The sequence below is a fragment of the Pseudoliparis swirei genome, chromosome 15, assembly GCF_029220125.1.
Source record: "Pseudoliparis swirei isolate HS2019 ecotype Mariana Trench chromosome 15, NWPU_hadal_v1, whole genome shotgun sequence".
In the NCBI taxonomy this organism is placed as follows: domain Eukaryota; kingdom Metazoa; phylum Chordata; class Actinopteri; order Perciformes; family Liparidae; genus Pseudoliparis; species Pseudoliparis swirei.
This window is the reverse complement of record NC_079402.1, coordinates 2294075-2310377: the sequence shown is the minus strand read 5'-3', so window position 1 is coordinate 2310377 and position 16303 is coordinate 2294075. Positions and strand designations below refer to the sequence as shown.

The 16303-nt window shown below is 47.7% G+C and overlaps 2 protein-coding genes across 3 annotated transcripts in view; one reads left to right on the top strand and one right to left on the bottom strand.

Moving 5' to 3' along the window:
• The first annotated feature begins 246 nt into the window (after positions 1-246).
• Positions 247-4123, top strand: LOC130204893 (major intrinsically disordered NOTCH2-binding receptor 1-like). The gene is made up of 3 exons (XM_056431879.1): positions 247-1796; positions 2425-2679; positions 2831-4123. Exons 1-3 carry the CDS (start codon positions 1650-1652, stop codon positions 3029-3031), a joined length of 603 nt encoding a protein of 200 aa, XP_056287854.1. The 5' UTR covers positions 247-1649; the 3' UTR covers positions 3032-4123.
• Positions 4082-16303, bottom strand: part of slc12a2 (solute carrier family 12 member 2) — a 44878-nt gene continuing 32656 nt past the window's right edge. The window contains exons 19-27 of one of the 2 annotated variants that reach the window (XM_056431877.1): positions 15012-15091; positions 14666-14809; positions 13799-13843; positions 12612-12734; positions 11802-11913; positions 10416-10502; positions 9040-9175; positions 8635-8702; positions 4082-7477 (exon numbers count right to left, since the gene is read on the bottom strand). In XM_056431877.1, the coding sequence (XP_056287852.1) occupies positions 7342-7477; positions 8635-8702; positions 9040-9175; positions 10416-10502; positions 11802-11913; positions 12612-12734; positions 13799-13843; positions 14666-14809; positions 15012-15091 (931 nt within the window). In that variant the 3' untranslated portion in view covers positions 4082-7341. The remainder of the gene's footprint in view (positions 7478-8634; positions 8703-9039; positions 9176-10415; positions 10503-11801; positions 11914-12611; positions 12735-13798; positions 13844-14665; positions 14810-15011; positions 15092-16303) is intronic. The other variant, XM_056431878.1, reaches the window with a different exon arrangement.

Sequence of the window (16303 nt, the reverse complement as noted above, 5' to 3'; positions counted from 1 at the left end):
CTATTTCCCTCTCTCCCCCCTCTCTCTCTATTTCCTTCTCTCCCCCCCCTCTCTCACACACTCTCTCTATTTCACTCTCTCCCTCTTCTCTCTCGCTCTCCATCATTTATCTCTCTCTCTCTCCCCCTCTCTCCTTTCCTCTCCTCCCTCTCCATCTTTCTCTCTCCCCCTCCCCCCCCCCTGACACTGATCCGGTGGTTTCTCCTCCATCTGTTATATGATGAACAGATTTCCCCATCAGTGAAATCTGGAGCGCATTAATTCTCCATCGTGAAGTGAAGAACCATATTTAAGGTCGACGGCCCTGCGTGACCTTGACCACAGCGCCCCCTTCAGGCCAGAGCGTGTTCTGCATGTTGAGGGATTAAAGAGATTAATCTGCAGAATTGGGTTTTATCTTCTGACTGTATTTGAGTTCGTGATTATTTTATAGAGCAAACGATGATTTGATTGGTTATGAAATGACCATCAGATTATTATTATTATTATTCTATAATCTATTTGCTCCCGTTATAAAACCATATCTTAACTCTATTGATGTTACACTTGGGTTCTCCGTAGGTATTCTGATCAAAGAGTTACCAGATTAAACTTGGAACAAATTAAATTTCCAGGTTTAAAACAAAAACATCTAAAAAAAAAGTTGTTTTATGACTAATTAATTTATGGATTGGTCCAATTAGTTTTCAACATATTCAACAAACTATTTAAACCAAAGTGCTGATATCCAGTAAATTGTGGATTTTGATAACATTTAATTCTGATCTTTTTATTTGTAATAAACACATTTTGAGTTAATTAAAGTTCAGCAACACGGTATTTAAACCATCTTTTCCCCGGTGGGTTTACTTTAGGCCGGAGCTTCTCATTTCTAACCAGTAGGGGGCGCTGTTGAGTTACCCAGACTCATGTTTCTACAGTTCAGAGCAGTGTGAGTTTTTGAGCATCTTTAGCCCCTAATAAATATTAATATATAAAAATAAACAGTAAACGATTTCACACGATGCAGAAAATGGCATATTTGGCATTTTTGCATAAAAAAATACTTCAACCATTATATAAATTCTTCATTTTTCTGTCAATCTAAAACAAATATAGCTTTTTTGAACCAGATTTCTAAGGATATTAATACTTTCTGCATTTTATTTCTTAAACTGCACTGCAACTGAAAGCTTTTGGACTGTTTTTGACCTTTTAATAAATGTTCTTAACTGTTTTTTAAATCCTTTGCATTATGTTTCGATGCTTTTAAAGGTTTCATGTGAAGCACTTTACCTTCACTGGGAAAGAGTTCACCAGGTTGGGTTCTAGGTTGGATCATTTTAAATAAATCTCGCGGATTTTTGCTCGATTCCCAAGATTTCCAACCCAAATTTGAATTGCCGTACGTGAAGTAAAGGTACCTAGTTACCTTCAGCCGGTGGACACACATTCCTCAGATGACTGACGGAGATGCTGCTCATGTGACATTAAGGCACTGACCCTGTTGGTTTGGGTTCAGCTTTGGGTTACACACACACACACACACACACACACACACCTGCAAGTGATACATGCCCATCGTGCTCTTCATGAATTATTACAGCGTCTCGTAGCGAGCCGTGTGCAGCCGGGCGAAGGCTCAGTGTGGACGCAGCGACGCAGGCGGGATGGACATCTCTGTTCTGCCCAACAACAACCGGCCGGAGAAGTTCCTCCAGCTGGACGTGGGGATGCTGCCGGCCACACACGGCATGTTCCAAGTGGGCTCGGTGCTGTCCAGTCAGAAGCAGTGGCAGAACAGAGTCTACTCCCAGGTAGGGACCACACGTCAGTCGTCTCGCCGGGTGTCACGTGTCTCTCGTTTCTCCTTCAGACGTTTCTGGTTCCTTAAAAAAACGACACAAAGACGTGAATGACCTTAGAGCAAAGGTCACGGTCACCAGCTGGAGCGGCGTGGAGGTAGTGGGCGTGAAACAAGAGAGCAACACGCCATGTGTCCTGAACCCCGGCACTGGATTCATAACACCACTAGAGTACGACGTTGACTAAAGTCACTCCAGCACCAGGAGGCAGGAGTTCAGCTCAGATCAGAGATCCTGGAGGAACAGCTGGTTGAGACTCTGGGTTCAAGAATCCAGATTCGAGAATGGAGAGTCTCTTTGTAGTTGTTTAGAGTCTCTTTGTAGTTGTTAAGAGTATCTTTGTAGTTGTTTTGTTTCCCTTTGTAGTAGTTTAGACTCTTTGTAGTTGTTTAGAGTCTCCTTGTAGTTTTGTTGCATTGACACCGTCAGAAATCCTGTCAAAATAAAAGCAAGGAAATCACAAATAAATAGCAGAGATCAAGGACATTGTGTATTCTGGTTCAGGCTCCATTGTTTGAGTTTCTTCTCTTTGTCTTTGAATGTGGTGAGAATTCAATCGTCGCCTCAATGTCTCCAACAGAGGGGTCAAAGGGTCAAGACGGACCGCTGGCCCCCCCCATCCCCAGAGGTCACTCCCGTGGCATTTGAGGACCGCTACTTGGACAAGCGCAACACGCCAAACTCTCACAAGTCCAACGTGAAGAGGAACCCTCTGTTCGTAGACGTGAGGGCGATGGAAGAGGCGGAAGACGAGAAGAAGAAGACCAAGCCCTCCTGGACCGTCAGGGAGTACGACACGCAGACGATCCACGGGAACCTCGCCGATTATTTAAAGGTGATTTGTGGATTTCGTCCATTTCATATCGTTTATGGGTGCCTTCCCACAACTGACCCCTAGGGGGAGCCAAAAGCACCAGGCAACGCACATCAGTGTCGGGATGAAAAACTAAATGTATGGCGATGCCACATTTTCATTTTCTTCGCAGGAGGAGGAGAAGACTCCGAGGGACCTGGACTTCTGGCTGGAGGACGTCTACACGCCAGGATTCGACTCCCTGCTGAAGAAGAAAGAAGCGGAACACCAGAGGAGAAGATTTTGTAAAATCACGTCTGTAGTCGTGTTGGTCGTCTGCGCCGCGCTCGTCGTAATCGTGGTGCCCGTTTTGGTTCTGCAGAAGCAGAACTGATCGATGAGAACGCCGCCGCTGTGCTCCATCCTGCAGATATCTACCGTTGTTCACTATATTCTGAAAGAGGACGAGAAAAATCTGAAACTTCTCGCTCTGCACCAACTTCCTGGAAGTGACCAGTGGAGGAGAAATAAATAAAAAGGTTGCTTACTGGGCCAGAACATTTCCATTTGTACAGCCGATTGGACGGCTGAAAGACGGCGACCACCGACGTGACCTGCAGTCGCAGCAAACACACACTGACCATCCTTAAGATGAGCCAATCACAACGCAGCTCCGGTGGCTTCACGCTGCAGCTCGACACCAACTGGAAATCAACGTGGTTTTTTTGCTGACTTTTATTCCTGACGATAAAGAATGTGTTGTAAGGTGATTAAAAAGTCATTCGTAAAATGCAAGAATAATATATTACTCTGGATAGTGGATTTTTCATCCGTAAATGACATGAAATAATGCAAAGTCATCTTCAGGCCTTAAAGGTACAGTGTGTAGCATTTCAGGAGGGGCTCGATTGGCAGAGATGGAATCTATAATTATGTTTCTATTAGTCTGTAATCACCTGAAGCTCAGAATCATTGTATTCCGCAAGCCTAGAATGAATTATTAATATATACATAAGGACCCTAACCCCGTGTTGTACCAGGATCACGTTGCTACGGCAGCCCAGAACAGACAAACTTATGAGGTCTTTGCTTTTCTTCTTCTTCCAATGTTACCCGAAGGCCACCGTAGCTTCTCTTCCTCCATGGAGTTAGAGGGCTGAGGAGGCGTATTCATTACATCTCAATCTGCCACCTAACCACTACATGTCACTAAAACATCAACGCTGGCCCTTTAAGAGCGGTCGACATTGCAGTAAATGTTTTATCCCTTTATTTGTGTCTTTTTAAACAAGACGACATGACAAAAAAAATTGCACTTTTTTAATTGTCTTGATTTTACAATATGCACAAAAATAAACAATTCTTTAAACATATTCTAACCGCTCTTCTCCCCATTCAGTTGAAATATTCCAGAGCACAAAAAAAACACCACGAATGCAACAGATTTCATTTGATTGATTTATTGCAATAAAGATGTACAAAGTATTGGTAATCATGAATGTAAAAAAAAAAAAGCATATCTGTGACCGTTAACAGGACAGCGTATAAAACATTACCGCTTCAACCGGCTGCTGGATTCCCTCCACGTCTGTGTGAACACAGGTTTGATCTGCTTGGTTATTTTTAACGTGATGTCTTTTCTTCAAAAGGCATCGAAAAGATAGAAATAGACTAAAAAAAAGGAAGAAAAGACAATTTGCTATAATCAACAAGGCAACAAAACGATTTAAAAAAAAGAACCGACATGCAAATTAACTTACAACCAAAACCAAAAATACACCAAAGAAAAAGAATGTGGAGAAAATCCTGAACTAAAATAAATATCTTTCTCCATTTTGAAATTCGACAGTTGTTCCATTCTTAAATGTATGCCGTTAAGTCTACGAAGAGTTTATTTACAGGTTAGTTTTATAGTGTTCGCAGTGTTTACAGCGTCATCCGTCATGGCTGGACAGATGGGGACCGGAGGGGGGGGGAGGAGGCGGGGCTTTGGCAGGAAATACATGGGATCAAATGACGACACGGTGGCTGACAATATGAGTACAAGTCTGGACACAGTCTTTTTGTTGACAGGTCAGACTAACTATTTGTATATATATATATAGATAAATATATATATAGAGGCAGCTATATAGATTCTGTAATGTACAAATATAGAATAACCCGTGTTCTTGTTTGTGATATTGTTTCTATGAAACAGTAAAATAGAGAGAAAAGGAGAGAGAGAGAGTGAATGGAGTTTTTAAGACACACTGCGGGGCTTCCTCATGGTGCACAACAGCGCCCCCCAAAGGCACCAACAGGAAGTGAAAGTTGGGAAACGTCAATCAAATTGTGAGTGGAATGCCGATGCCAATTAAGAGCGGCACTCCGGGGATTTAGTGCTGCGCCTTCAGAAGGCCAGGTCACTTTTAGGAAAGATTATTATGTAAATTGACGATGTTCAGACCGTACCCAATCAAAAGACCCCGACGGAGCTGGGAGGATGTTTTTGGGGGGCGCTATCGCACGCTAGACCACCACCAGCAGGTCGTCTTTGACATGCTTTTTACCTGGAAAGTACTCCAGAATGTATTCAATACACGCGAGCACGACCTATAGTTCGTGTTTACGTACTACTGACCGTCACACACACGTGAAGGTGAAGCACCGCGCGATGACAGGATGCGGCAGCGTGAAGGCTAACGGCGACGGGAAATATACAGGATGGGAATGTTTACGATTATACAGTACATTCAGCTAACCTAAAGCATCGTGTTCACGCACTTTAGAAATTGCATACAGAGTACATGAGAGCGACGTGCTCGATGCTATAAAACCGCCTGTTCTGGGGGGGAGGAAAGTTAATTAGAAACCCAAAGAACCCTGTTTTATTCCATTAGTTATGAGGCAGTTTAACTTAGAACCGTGAGGGAGCTTCTCCTCCTAAACTGGTCCAGGTTTACTCTCCCGTTAGCTAATGACATTAGCATCCCGTTAGCTAAAGAGAGTAGCATACCACGGAGGAGTTCCAGTTTGCTCGTGATGAGCTGTGCCGTCTCTCTTACCATCGACTCCTGTTAAACAATCAAATGGAATTATTCATGTTGCAGGGCCACACTCGTATAGAACGTGTGTGTGTGTGTGTGTGTGTGCGCACCACGGAGGGCAAAACAAAGTGAAATAATCCAGATTACAGTTGCTGTTAATGACCGTGTCCGTTTCCTCCTGAATGTCAGCCGGGCTGTCGGGTTCCTTCCCGGTCGCTCTGCATTTCCTGAAGACTCTTTGGAACGAGCACAAATCAAAAGTTTGGGATTTGAAGTTTGGAGCCGCGGTCAACGAGCCCAACGAGTAACTTCAGGATCTCGTTTAGATTTGGGACGACCGGAGCCAGCAGATCCGCTCACATCGACTTATTAACACCAGCGGGCTGCGTAGAGGAACACGGCGCTCTACTCACGCCTTCCAGAGCGACGCTCTGCCCGGCAACAGGCTGTCGCGGGGGAACCGGAGAGACCGGCAACGGGTCTGCCGGGGCGCTAACCCGGGTAACGTAACCGCGGTTTGACCACAGGAAGCCATGTAACAGACAGCAGGTGGAACGTAAAGATGAGGCATAACCAGTGAAGCGGTGCAGCCAGTATGGCTCATAGGGGACAGGAAGCGGTGACTGGGGACCGCTCTGGCCTTAAGGCGAGGTGGGACTCCTTTCTTTCTCGGGGGAAGAACCGAACACACAAACACGCGTTAGAAGAAAAGACTTCGTCAGTCTGGCTCCGTTCACACGTCGGCTCTGACACTCAAGACCAATAAAAACGGGTTTTTTCAGGCGCGGCGCCTGAAGGATAAACTGCGTCATGCGCCGCCGAGCCGAGAATATTCAACAGCTTTCTAAAAGAAAAGGAAGACTGGAGGTGAAGACTAATAAAATAAATGCGTGGCCTGAAAGAGAAACACGTTGATCTGGGTAAAAAGAGAAAGAAAGAAAGAAAAAATGACAAAAAAGTCTTCAAGCAACCGAGTGGACCGCCTTCATTAAACCTGCAGTCCACTCGCATAAATACAACTAGCAATCACATTAAAACCAGAACTAGTGTCCACTCAGAGAATAAGTTTAGCTCGCATCCGTCAATCCGGAGAGATTAGAAGTGTTTGTGTCGGATTCAGCTGGAAGGCACATCATAAGGCTTCAGGGGGCGGGGCCTCTCCCGGAAACACCAAAGGAGAACAGTTTGATTATTGCTGCGTCGCAAAAAAAGAAATGACCCGACCCGACCCGGTCCAATCAACACGACGGCCAGAACCTCCGTATGAGGACCGCTTTGAGTCAACACATGGAACATACGTCATGAGGACAATTAGAAGAAACTAAAGCTACAAGAGAAAAAACCCAGACATGTTGGAATAGATCAAGATTTAAAGAAAGGGGCAGAGTGGGGCCCCGTGGACCCCCATAGCCCCCCCCCCCCCCCCTATCACTTGAAGGGCTTTTACACACCTCAACCAATTCCACTTCCTTTATCTTTATTCATGTTACCAGCATTGGTTTCCATCAGTGGCTTCTACCGTCTCTGGAGTGTATGTGGTGCACCTTAGGTGTGTGTGTGTGTGTGTGTGTATGTGTGTGTGTGTGTGTGTGTGTGTGTGTGTGTGTGTGCTTCCAGAGGCAGAAGTGGATGCGAGACTTTTAAAAACTCTTGTTTTCCCCCCTGTGTGTGTGTTTTAAGAGTAGAAGGTGAGGACGCTCTGGTGGTTTCCGCGCACCAGGAGGATGGGCGGCAGGTCCTTGGACAACACCTCCAGCCAGGCCATGTACATGGCGCTGGACACGGCGCCCTTCCTGGCCAGCGGCAGACTCCTGCAAGACAACGAGGGAAGGATGGTTAGCAAGGGTACCTTTTAGTTCACTGGTACGACTGGTTGAGGCCGGGCATCGGCCTCCAATGGGTAAGGTCGGGCCCCCAATGGGTAAGGCCGGGCGCACAATGGGTAAGGCCGGGCGCACAATGGGTAAGGCCGTGCCCCCAATGGGTAAGGCCGTGCGCACAATGCCCGATGGGTAAGGCTGGGCGCACAATGGGTAAGGCCGTGCCCCCAATGGGTAAGGCCGTGTGCACAATGCCCGATGGGTAAGGCTGGGCGCACAATGGGTAAGGCCGGGCCCCCAATGGGTAAGGCCGGGCCCCCAATGGGTAAGGCCGGGCGCACAATGCCCGATGTGTAAGGCCGGGCGCACAATGGGTAAGGCCGTGCCCCCAATGGGTAAGGCCGGGCGCACAATGGGTAAGGCCGTGCCTCCAATGGGTAAGGCCGGGCGCACAATGGGTAAGGCCGTGCCTCCAATGGGTAAGGCCGGGCCCCCAATGGGTAAGGCCGTGCGCACAATGGGTAAGGCCGTGCCCCCAATGGGTAAGGTCGGGCCCCCAATGGGTAAGGCCGGGCGCACAATGGGTAAGGCCCTGCCCCCAATGGGTAAGGCCGGGCCTCCAATGGGTAAGGTTGGGCGTCGGCCACAGATGTTTGTATCCCACTGCCTACTTTGTCAGGACTTTCCAGCCATTATAAAACTGTGAGTGACGGATCGATACCGTCAGGAAGCCTCAGAGCGTTCTCTCCCCGGCTTCCCTCCATTAATCACAATCACAGGAACCAGAGCCAGACTGCAACTACGGAGAATCGTTTCCCTTAATCAGTAAAAGCGTTGGGTGCACCTGATGCCTGTGGCCAGCAGGTGGCGGCAGAGAGCTTAACCCCGGATGACAGGATTGGACGACAGACACCTTGCTGGGGGCAAGAGTCGAGGAGGTTTGTGCAAATGCAGTGGTGCCATTACAAGTAATGAGGGGAAAGCCATCTGACTGGCCACAATGGGGAGGGAGGGGGGGGGGAGAGGTTCTCAGGAGGACTTTCATTGCCTCGCACTCACTTGTTCACAGAATACGACAGATACGCGAATAAAGAGAAAAAACACATCTAAAACGTGCGTTCCTGAGGTCTCTAAACACACACACTTACATGACGATGAGGTTGGCGGTGCTCGAGTGCTCCTTCAGCAGCTCGTTGAGTCGGATCTGGCGGTTCGTCTGAGGAGCAGAAACATTGTGACGTCAGCGTTCAGGAAGAACTCAAACACAGAGGAGGGAGAACATCCAACGGTCACAAGAAACTTCAGAGAAGATTATATTTATTGGCAAAAACAAAAAGGTGCTCTATGATTAGCGAGTCAGCAAGTGGGTTATTATTAAGTGACCATGGCAACCGTCTTAAAGGGCCAGCTGCGGAGCTCTTAAGGGTTCATGGAGGATCATAACACGATGAGGAGGGGGGCGTGGCTTATTTAGCACATTAAAAACAGAGCGATGAACAGAGACAGGGAGCCGATTGGTGTAAAGGTCGGCGTTGTGGCGGCAGCGTGCTGACCTTGGCGCGGTAGAGCTCCAGCTCGTTGTCGGTGATCCTCCAGGGCTCGCTGTCCTTCAGCTTCTCGGCCGCCTCCTGCTCCATGTCGTCTTCCTTCAGCCGATACGGCTCGATCATCTCCTCGAAGGCCGACACGCTGCGACAAGAGTCACGGTTAGTATTTTAGGAAGAGGCACACCTCGGGTCAGCGGGGTTGTCTGGTCTAAGAGTCTCATCTCTGTTGTCCTTCTATCAATTAAGACTCACAAGAATCCGGCAGGTTGAGTCCAAACACCGATATTTTAAAGGTGAAGACACAAAGAGCTGAAATGTAATAAATGATTCTAATAAACAGATGCCAGACGACCGGTTATTGATAGAAAAACCCGAATATGATCAGTGAATGTGTGATCGTGCTGATGTCATGTCTCCACACAACCACAAGGGGGCAGCAGAGACTCACTCAACCCTCCAGCTTCATGACATTAATGTAGAAAACAACTTTTATGTCCATTAGAGTCATGATAATGATTTAAACTTGAAGCTGCTGTGGAAGAGACACGAGGAAGAGGAAGACACACAAGGAGGAGGAAGAGGAAGAGACGAGGAGAAGGAAGAGGAAAAGACATGAGGAAGAGGAAAAGACACGAGGAAGAGGAAAAGACATAAAGAGGAAGAGACACGAGGAAGAGAAAGAGACACGAGGAAGAGGCACGAGGAAGAGGAAGAGACATAAAGAGGAAAAGACACAAGGAGGAGGAAGAGGCATGAGGAGAAGGAAGAGGAAAAGACAGAGGAAAAGACACAAGGAGGAAGAGAAAGAGACATGAGGAGAAGGAAGAGGAAAAGACATAAAGAGGAAAAGACACAGGGAAGAGGAAAAGACATAAAGAGGAAAAGACACGAGGAAGAGAAAGAGACACGAGGAAGAGAAAGACACACAAGGAGGAGGAAGAGGAAGAGACATGAGAAGGAAGAGGAAAATACATGAGGAATAGGAAGAGACGAGGAAGAGGAAAAGACATAAAGAGGAAAAGACACGAGGAAGAGGAAAAGACACGAGGAAGAGGAAAAGACACGAGGAAGAGGAAAAGAAATGAGGAATAGGAAGAGACACGAGGAAGAGGAAAAGAAATGCGGAAGAGACACGAGGAAGAGAAATGAGGAAGAGGAAGAGCGAGTCGCCTTCTCTCTATCAAAGGCATGGAGAGGCCTTCAGGGACTCGTTGACTTTTCGCCGTTTCCATCCAGCTTCTCCACAACGCCTCAGAACACGAGACAACAGACGTCACTAGAGCCCTGGACACGCGTCTCAGAACAGAAAGTTGATGAAGGTCCAGCCTCGGTCCGATCCTCTGGTTCCCCTTCAGGAGGTTTGCATGTGGAGGAAGACTTACTGCTCCTTCTTGGGCTTCGTGTTGATGTCTCCCAGCACGGTGATGTCCGAGAAGTCGATCCGGAACTTGCTCAGCAGAGTGGCCATCCTGTCAGGAGGAGAAGAGCTTTGAGAACAATGCTGGAAACCAGCTGCAACACATGTTCAATAAAACGGCACTGAGCCCCCTGAGCCCCCTGCAGCCTCTTTAACCCACTCCTTTTGAACAGGGGCCTTCAGGGAGCAGGAGGCAGCTGGGCCGTCTGTACCCGGTGGCTTTCTGGACATGAGATTCATTTCCTTGAGCTTCAACTTCAAGAAGAAGCCGATCAGTCGCATAACGTCAAGCGTGTGATTTACAGCCAAATTAAACACGTAAACCCCCCACTGTGAAAGGTATTGAGCGAGTCGTGAGGAGGATCTAGAAGACGAGTCGAGAGCCCTCTGAAGAACACGCACCTGTAGAAATAGATTTGTATCAAATATATAAGGCAGCTACTTTCCTATTGATGAAACACAACGCTGTCGTGACGGAGAAACATTATTATTTTATTTGGCAACGTTTGTTTTATTCCTCTTGTGAATTTTTAGAACCTTTAAAGATAAAGAGGTTTTTATTGTCAGTGCCATTTATCATGAAGTAGTTTTAGAGTACACACACAGGGATGTGGATCTAATTGTATCCACCAACAGGAGGTGGGAGTCAGCTGTTGTGGACAATGAGATACACAGAGGGGGGGGGGCCACTAGCTTTCCTTCAGGGAGTCAGATGAGATGATGGTATTGAGGCATAAATAAGGCGAGGGGGGGGGGGGGGGTCACATCATCTTGGTGGGGGCCAGTAGCCAGTAGCAGTTCTACTGACGAGTCCCAACACAAAACGGGTGTGAAAAACTCTTCTACACATAGATATTAATCCGATGAGTTTGTTTTCCTCGTCACGGCCTCCAACAGATCCTCTCTACACCAGGAGGCTGCAGCTCCTCCTCCGAGGGACTCATTCAGACCCGTCTCTGTATCCGACATTATGACCCACCACACACATTCGCTTCCTTCACGGCCTCTAGAGGACTATTTCACAGTTTAACCTCCGTCTCCATGGAGATACGTCTGGCTAATATCAGCTGAACAAAGAACACATGCTGACGTCGGCATGACTTCATTAACAAAGTAGCAGGATATATATAGATCTATATATATACACACACGCATATATATATATATTTAGATATATCTATACACACATGCATATATATATATAGTAATAGATATATATAGTAATATTTTTATATATATACATAGTAATATGTATATATATAGTAATCAAAAAGGATTTATTTAATCTACTTTTTTTATTTTGTATTTAATTTTTGTTCAGTAGAAGCAGAAGACGGGACTCAGGACTCACGCTCGGCGGTCGTGGTCGATCCGGTTGATCTTCCCTCCGATGAAGACGCGGATCTTGCAGTCCTTCCACCTCTTCTTGTTGGTCAGCAGGTAGGGGATGAGCAGGGTGAGACCTGGACCACACACACACACACACCTGCTGGGTCTCACACGGTGGAGGTATAGAGCAACAGCTTTTTAAAAGGAGGCGGAGTCTCCGCTGCCAGCACCGAAGCGGCCGACGTGGCGACGATGAGCCGGATTGTAAACGCCACATGAGTCATCCTCTGGTCTGGTCCTGAAGGCATCGCTACAGAACCGGCCAGAACCGGTCTGAAGGATGAGTCCCTGCAGCCGGTCAACACCTCATTAACAGATTTGATCTTTTTCAACAGCTGGAGATTAATCTGGAGTTTAATCCTCCGTCTGCGTCAGAGCTCCTCGGCTCCGTGTTGACATGCGAGCGCGTTAATGATCTATTCATATAACGATGGTCTGGAGGAGGTCCACACACCGCCACGGGTTAGCCAACACGCCTCTTCTTCATGCATTCAGAACGCATTTTAAATAAGCAACTAAAACATAAGTCTGAAGGCTTCGCCTCCGTCAGCATTATAGATTATAATAATCTAACACACACACACGATTGTTGTATAAATGTGACCTTTGTGGTCCAAACAGATGACACCATGACCTCTGTGGTCCAATCAGATGACACCATGACCTCCGTGGTCCAATCAGATGACACCATGACCTCCGTGGTCCAATCAGATGACACCATGACCTCCGTGGTCCAATCAGATGACTCGATGACCGTCTCCTTGGGACTCACCTCCGTCGTCGAACAGCCACCACACGTCCACGGTGCCCTTCCCTTGTTTCTTCTGGAACTGCTGGCTGGCCTCCAGCAGCCTCTGGTCGGACACGTTGAGGGGGACAGTCGGGCTCTTCTTGTCTACGCACACACACACACACATTTAGATGGCTGTCGTGACTCTACGGACTCTGCTGGCCGGTTAGGAGTCCTGAGAGTGGAACAGTTAGCAACGTGTGTGTGTGTGTGTGTCCTTAGCCGTGTGATTGAATGACAGTAAGGCACACTACAAATCACACAATGTTAATACAACTAAAAGGCAGGTCATCAAACCTCCACAGTGGCGATTGGTGTTTCCCCTGCACTCTCTCTCATGGCCACCAGGGGGCTCCTCTGGTTGTATAGAAGTCAATGCTTCATGTGTTACAGCTGCATTCTCTCTCCTGACCACTGCACACCCTGTGTGTGTATGTGACAAATAAAACATCTTGAATCTTGAATCGGGGGAGATTTGTCTTGTTTTGTGGAATCTAGTATTCTTCTAGTCTTCCTATATTCTCATACGAGTGATTTCTTTCTGTTTCAGCCTCACAGGGGAAACACCGTCACGAGGAAAGAGGGAGAGCAGCTGGCGGAGCTGGAGACATGAAAACAGGAGACGTTTTCATCCTGGAAGAGAAGCCACGGACAAACGTTTTCCTCCAGAGCGACAAGCAGAGAGACTGAAGACAGGAACAGGAAGTAGAAACATCGGCTCACAACATCAAGAAGCACTAACACACTCTACTGCGTCAGAGACTGCAGCGACAAGCCGGAGGCTGTCAACGGGAGGAAGAGGAGGAGTTATTCCCAAAGCCGAGGAGGAAGATGAGGGGGGAGGAAGAAGATGATGAGGGGAGGGAAATGAGTTATTCCCAAAGCCGACAAAGAGGAGGAGGAGAAGGAAGATGAGGGGGGGAGGAAGAGGAGGAGAGGAAGAAGATGAGGGGGGAGAGGAAGAAGAATAAGGAGGAAGAAAAAGATGAAGGGGGAGAAGGAGAATGAAGATGAGGGGGGGGGAGGAGGAGAAGGAGGAATAAGATGATGATGAGGGAGGAGGAGGAGGAGGAGGGACGATAGCCGGCGTGTAAATAAAAGAGGCGATGAAGACTTTAGAAAACAAAGAAAGAAAGAGAGGGTGTTTATAACATAAAATGCAGTCCTGCCTTTCTTCAGCAGCGGCTGCGTCGCGGCTTTCCTCTCTTCGTCTTCTGGGAGAAAAACAACAACAGAATTTGGGGTCAAACGTCGACGACCTCGAGGTCACGAGTCTGCATGGAGGCTCAGAGTCCTGTGTTCCCATGGCAACGGACACTCATCTCTGGACCCGCGAGACGCATCGAGCCGACCCGAGTCCACGTGGAGCGGCTCCTTAAACCGGTTTGATCCGGTCCTGCAGCGGTCCACTGTGCAGCTTCAGAACCACCAACACAGAGTCCTTCACGGGGCCGGAGCACACGCCCGCGCTTTGTTTGCTCAAGAGTCGTGCGTCGCTCTCTCTCCGTGGACCGACACACGGTGTGTGTGTGTGTGTGTGTGTGTGTGATAAAGGAAGCCATTGATGGATTAAGAGGGGGCTCTGAGAATAGTGTTTCAGTGATTTCCTGGATAATGTGTGTGTGTGTGTGTGTATGTATGTGTGTGCGTGTGCGTTGACAATACAAGCATTGGTGATTGTTGTGGAAACATGGGAGGGGCCGACCTTGACCCCAAACCCCCCAACTCTACTTCCTGTCATGACCTGGTGTTTGAGTCACATAAACAACACATGGTATTTATGAATGAGATTATACATATATTCATGTGTGTTTAGGTGTGTGTGTGTGTGGGTATGCGTGCAGGTGTGTGTGTGTGTAGGTGTGTGTGTGCGCGGTTGTGTGTATGTGCATGTTAATGAATGTGTATGTGCATGCGTGCAAGTGTGTGCGTGTGCGTAGGTGTGTGTAAGTGTGTGTAAGTGTGTGTAAGTGTGGGTGTGTGTGTAAGTGTGTGTGTGTGCGTAGGTGTAGGTGTGTGTGTGTGTGTGTGTGTACCTTTCTGCATGGCGGGGCTGTTCTGATGACTCGTGGCTTTGGACGACGGTTTGGACGAGTCGGCGTCGGAGTCTTTGCTCGTGTCGATGGAGACGATCACGTCCTTCATGCCGGAGGACTTCTCCTGGGAGGACAGCAGGTCGTCTGGAGGGAGACGCAGGGAAGTATTCCTTGAAACCAGACAACAACAACAACGTCCAGGATGCAGTGATGTGTAGACACTGAGCACGTCACTCCCTAAGCTTCAACAGCTGAACTGAGGGTTGGTTCTTCATGGTATCATCAGAAATTGTGATTACCAATTAGATTGTGTGTGTGTGTGTGTGTGTGTGTGTGTGTGTGTTACCTTGTCCCTGGATGTGAGACACGTCTAGTCCTTCCTTCAGCCGCAGGATGACGGCACCGAACTGATAGTCAAAGGACTCACTGGGAGGAAGAGAAAAGATGGATGTCAACACACACACACACACCTCAGGTTCACACACACACACACGTGGAGGCTGATTTGAAGTAACGGGCCCATTAGCCGTGATGTTAATACCGCGGGGTTGACCCATCTGACCTCCAATAACATAATCCCCCAAACAAGTCCTCCAGTCACATGACCTGAGCCTCTCCTGCAGTGCCTGTGTGTACCACCAGGAACTCTTAAATACTTAAAGGTTGACCATTTAGCCTTGAAACCCAGAATGCATTGTGGCACGTTCATCCTGTGTGTGTGTGTGTGTGTGTCTTACTGGATCATGCTGATGTAAGTCTCCACGTTCATCCTGTGTGTGTGTGTGTGTGTGTGTGTGTGTGTCTTACTGGATCATGCTGATGTAGGTCTCAACATACATCATGTGTGTGTATGTGTGTGTGTAGTTGTGTGTAGGTATGTGTGTCTTACTGGATCATGCTGATGTAAGTCTCCACGTTCATCCTGTGTGTGTGTGTGTGTGTGTGGGTAGGTGTGTGTGTGTGTGTCTTACTGGATCATGCTGATGTAAGTCTCCACGTTCATCCTGTGTGTGTGTGTGTGTGTGTGTGTGTGTCTTACTGGATCATGCTGATGTAGGTCTCAACATACATCATGTGTGTGTATGTGTGTGTGTGTGTGTGTGTAGGTATGTGTGTCTTACTGGATCATGCTGATGTAAGTCTCCACGTTCATCCTGTGTGTGTGTGTGTGTGTGTGTGTAGGTGTGTGTGTGTGTGTCTTACTGGATCATGCTGATGTAAGTCTCCACGTTCATCCTGTGTGTGTGTGTGTGTGTGTGTGTGTGTGTGTGTGTCTTACTGGATCATGCTGATGTAGGTCTCAACATACATCCTGTGTGTGTGTGTGTGTGTGTGGGTGTGTGTAGGTGTGTGTGTCTTACTGGATCATGCTGATGTAAGTCTCCACGTTCATCCTGTGTGTGTGTGTGTGTGTGGGTGTGTGTGTGTGTGTGTGTCTTACTGGATCATGCTGATGTAAGTCTCCACGTTCATCCTGTGTGTGTGTGTGTGTGTGTGTGTGTGTGTGTGTGTGTGTCTTACTGGATCATGCTGATGTAAGTCTCCACGTTCATCCTGTGTGTGTGTGTGTGTGTGGGTGTGGGTAGGTGTGTGTGTGTGTGTGTGTCTTACTGGATCATGCTGATGTAAGTCTCCACA

What these genes read in the sequence shown, in the direction of transcription:
- LOC130204893 (XM_056431879.1), top strand. Translation starts at nt 1,650, where the DNA reads ATGGACATCTCTGTTCTGCCCAACAACAACCGGCCGGAGAAGTTCCTC. An exon ending in AGAACAGAGTCTACTCCCAG is followed by an intron (nt 1,797 to 2,424) that starts GTAGGGACCACA and finishes TGTCTCCAACAG; the next exon opens with AGGGGTCAAAGGGTCAAGAC. An exon ending in ACCTCGCCGATTATTTAAAG is followed by an intron (nt 2,680 to 2,830) that starts GTGATTTGTGGA and finishes TTTTCTTCGCAG; the next exon opens with GAGGAGGAGAAGACTCCGAG.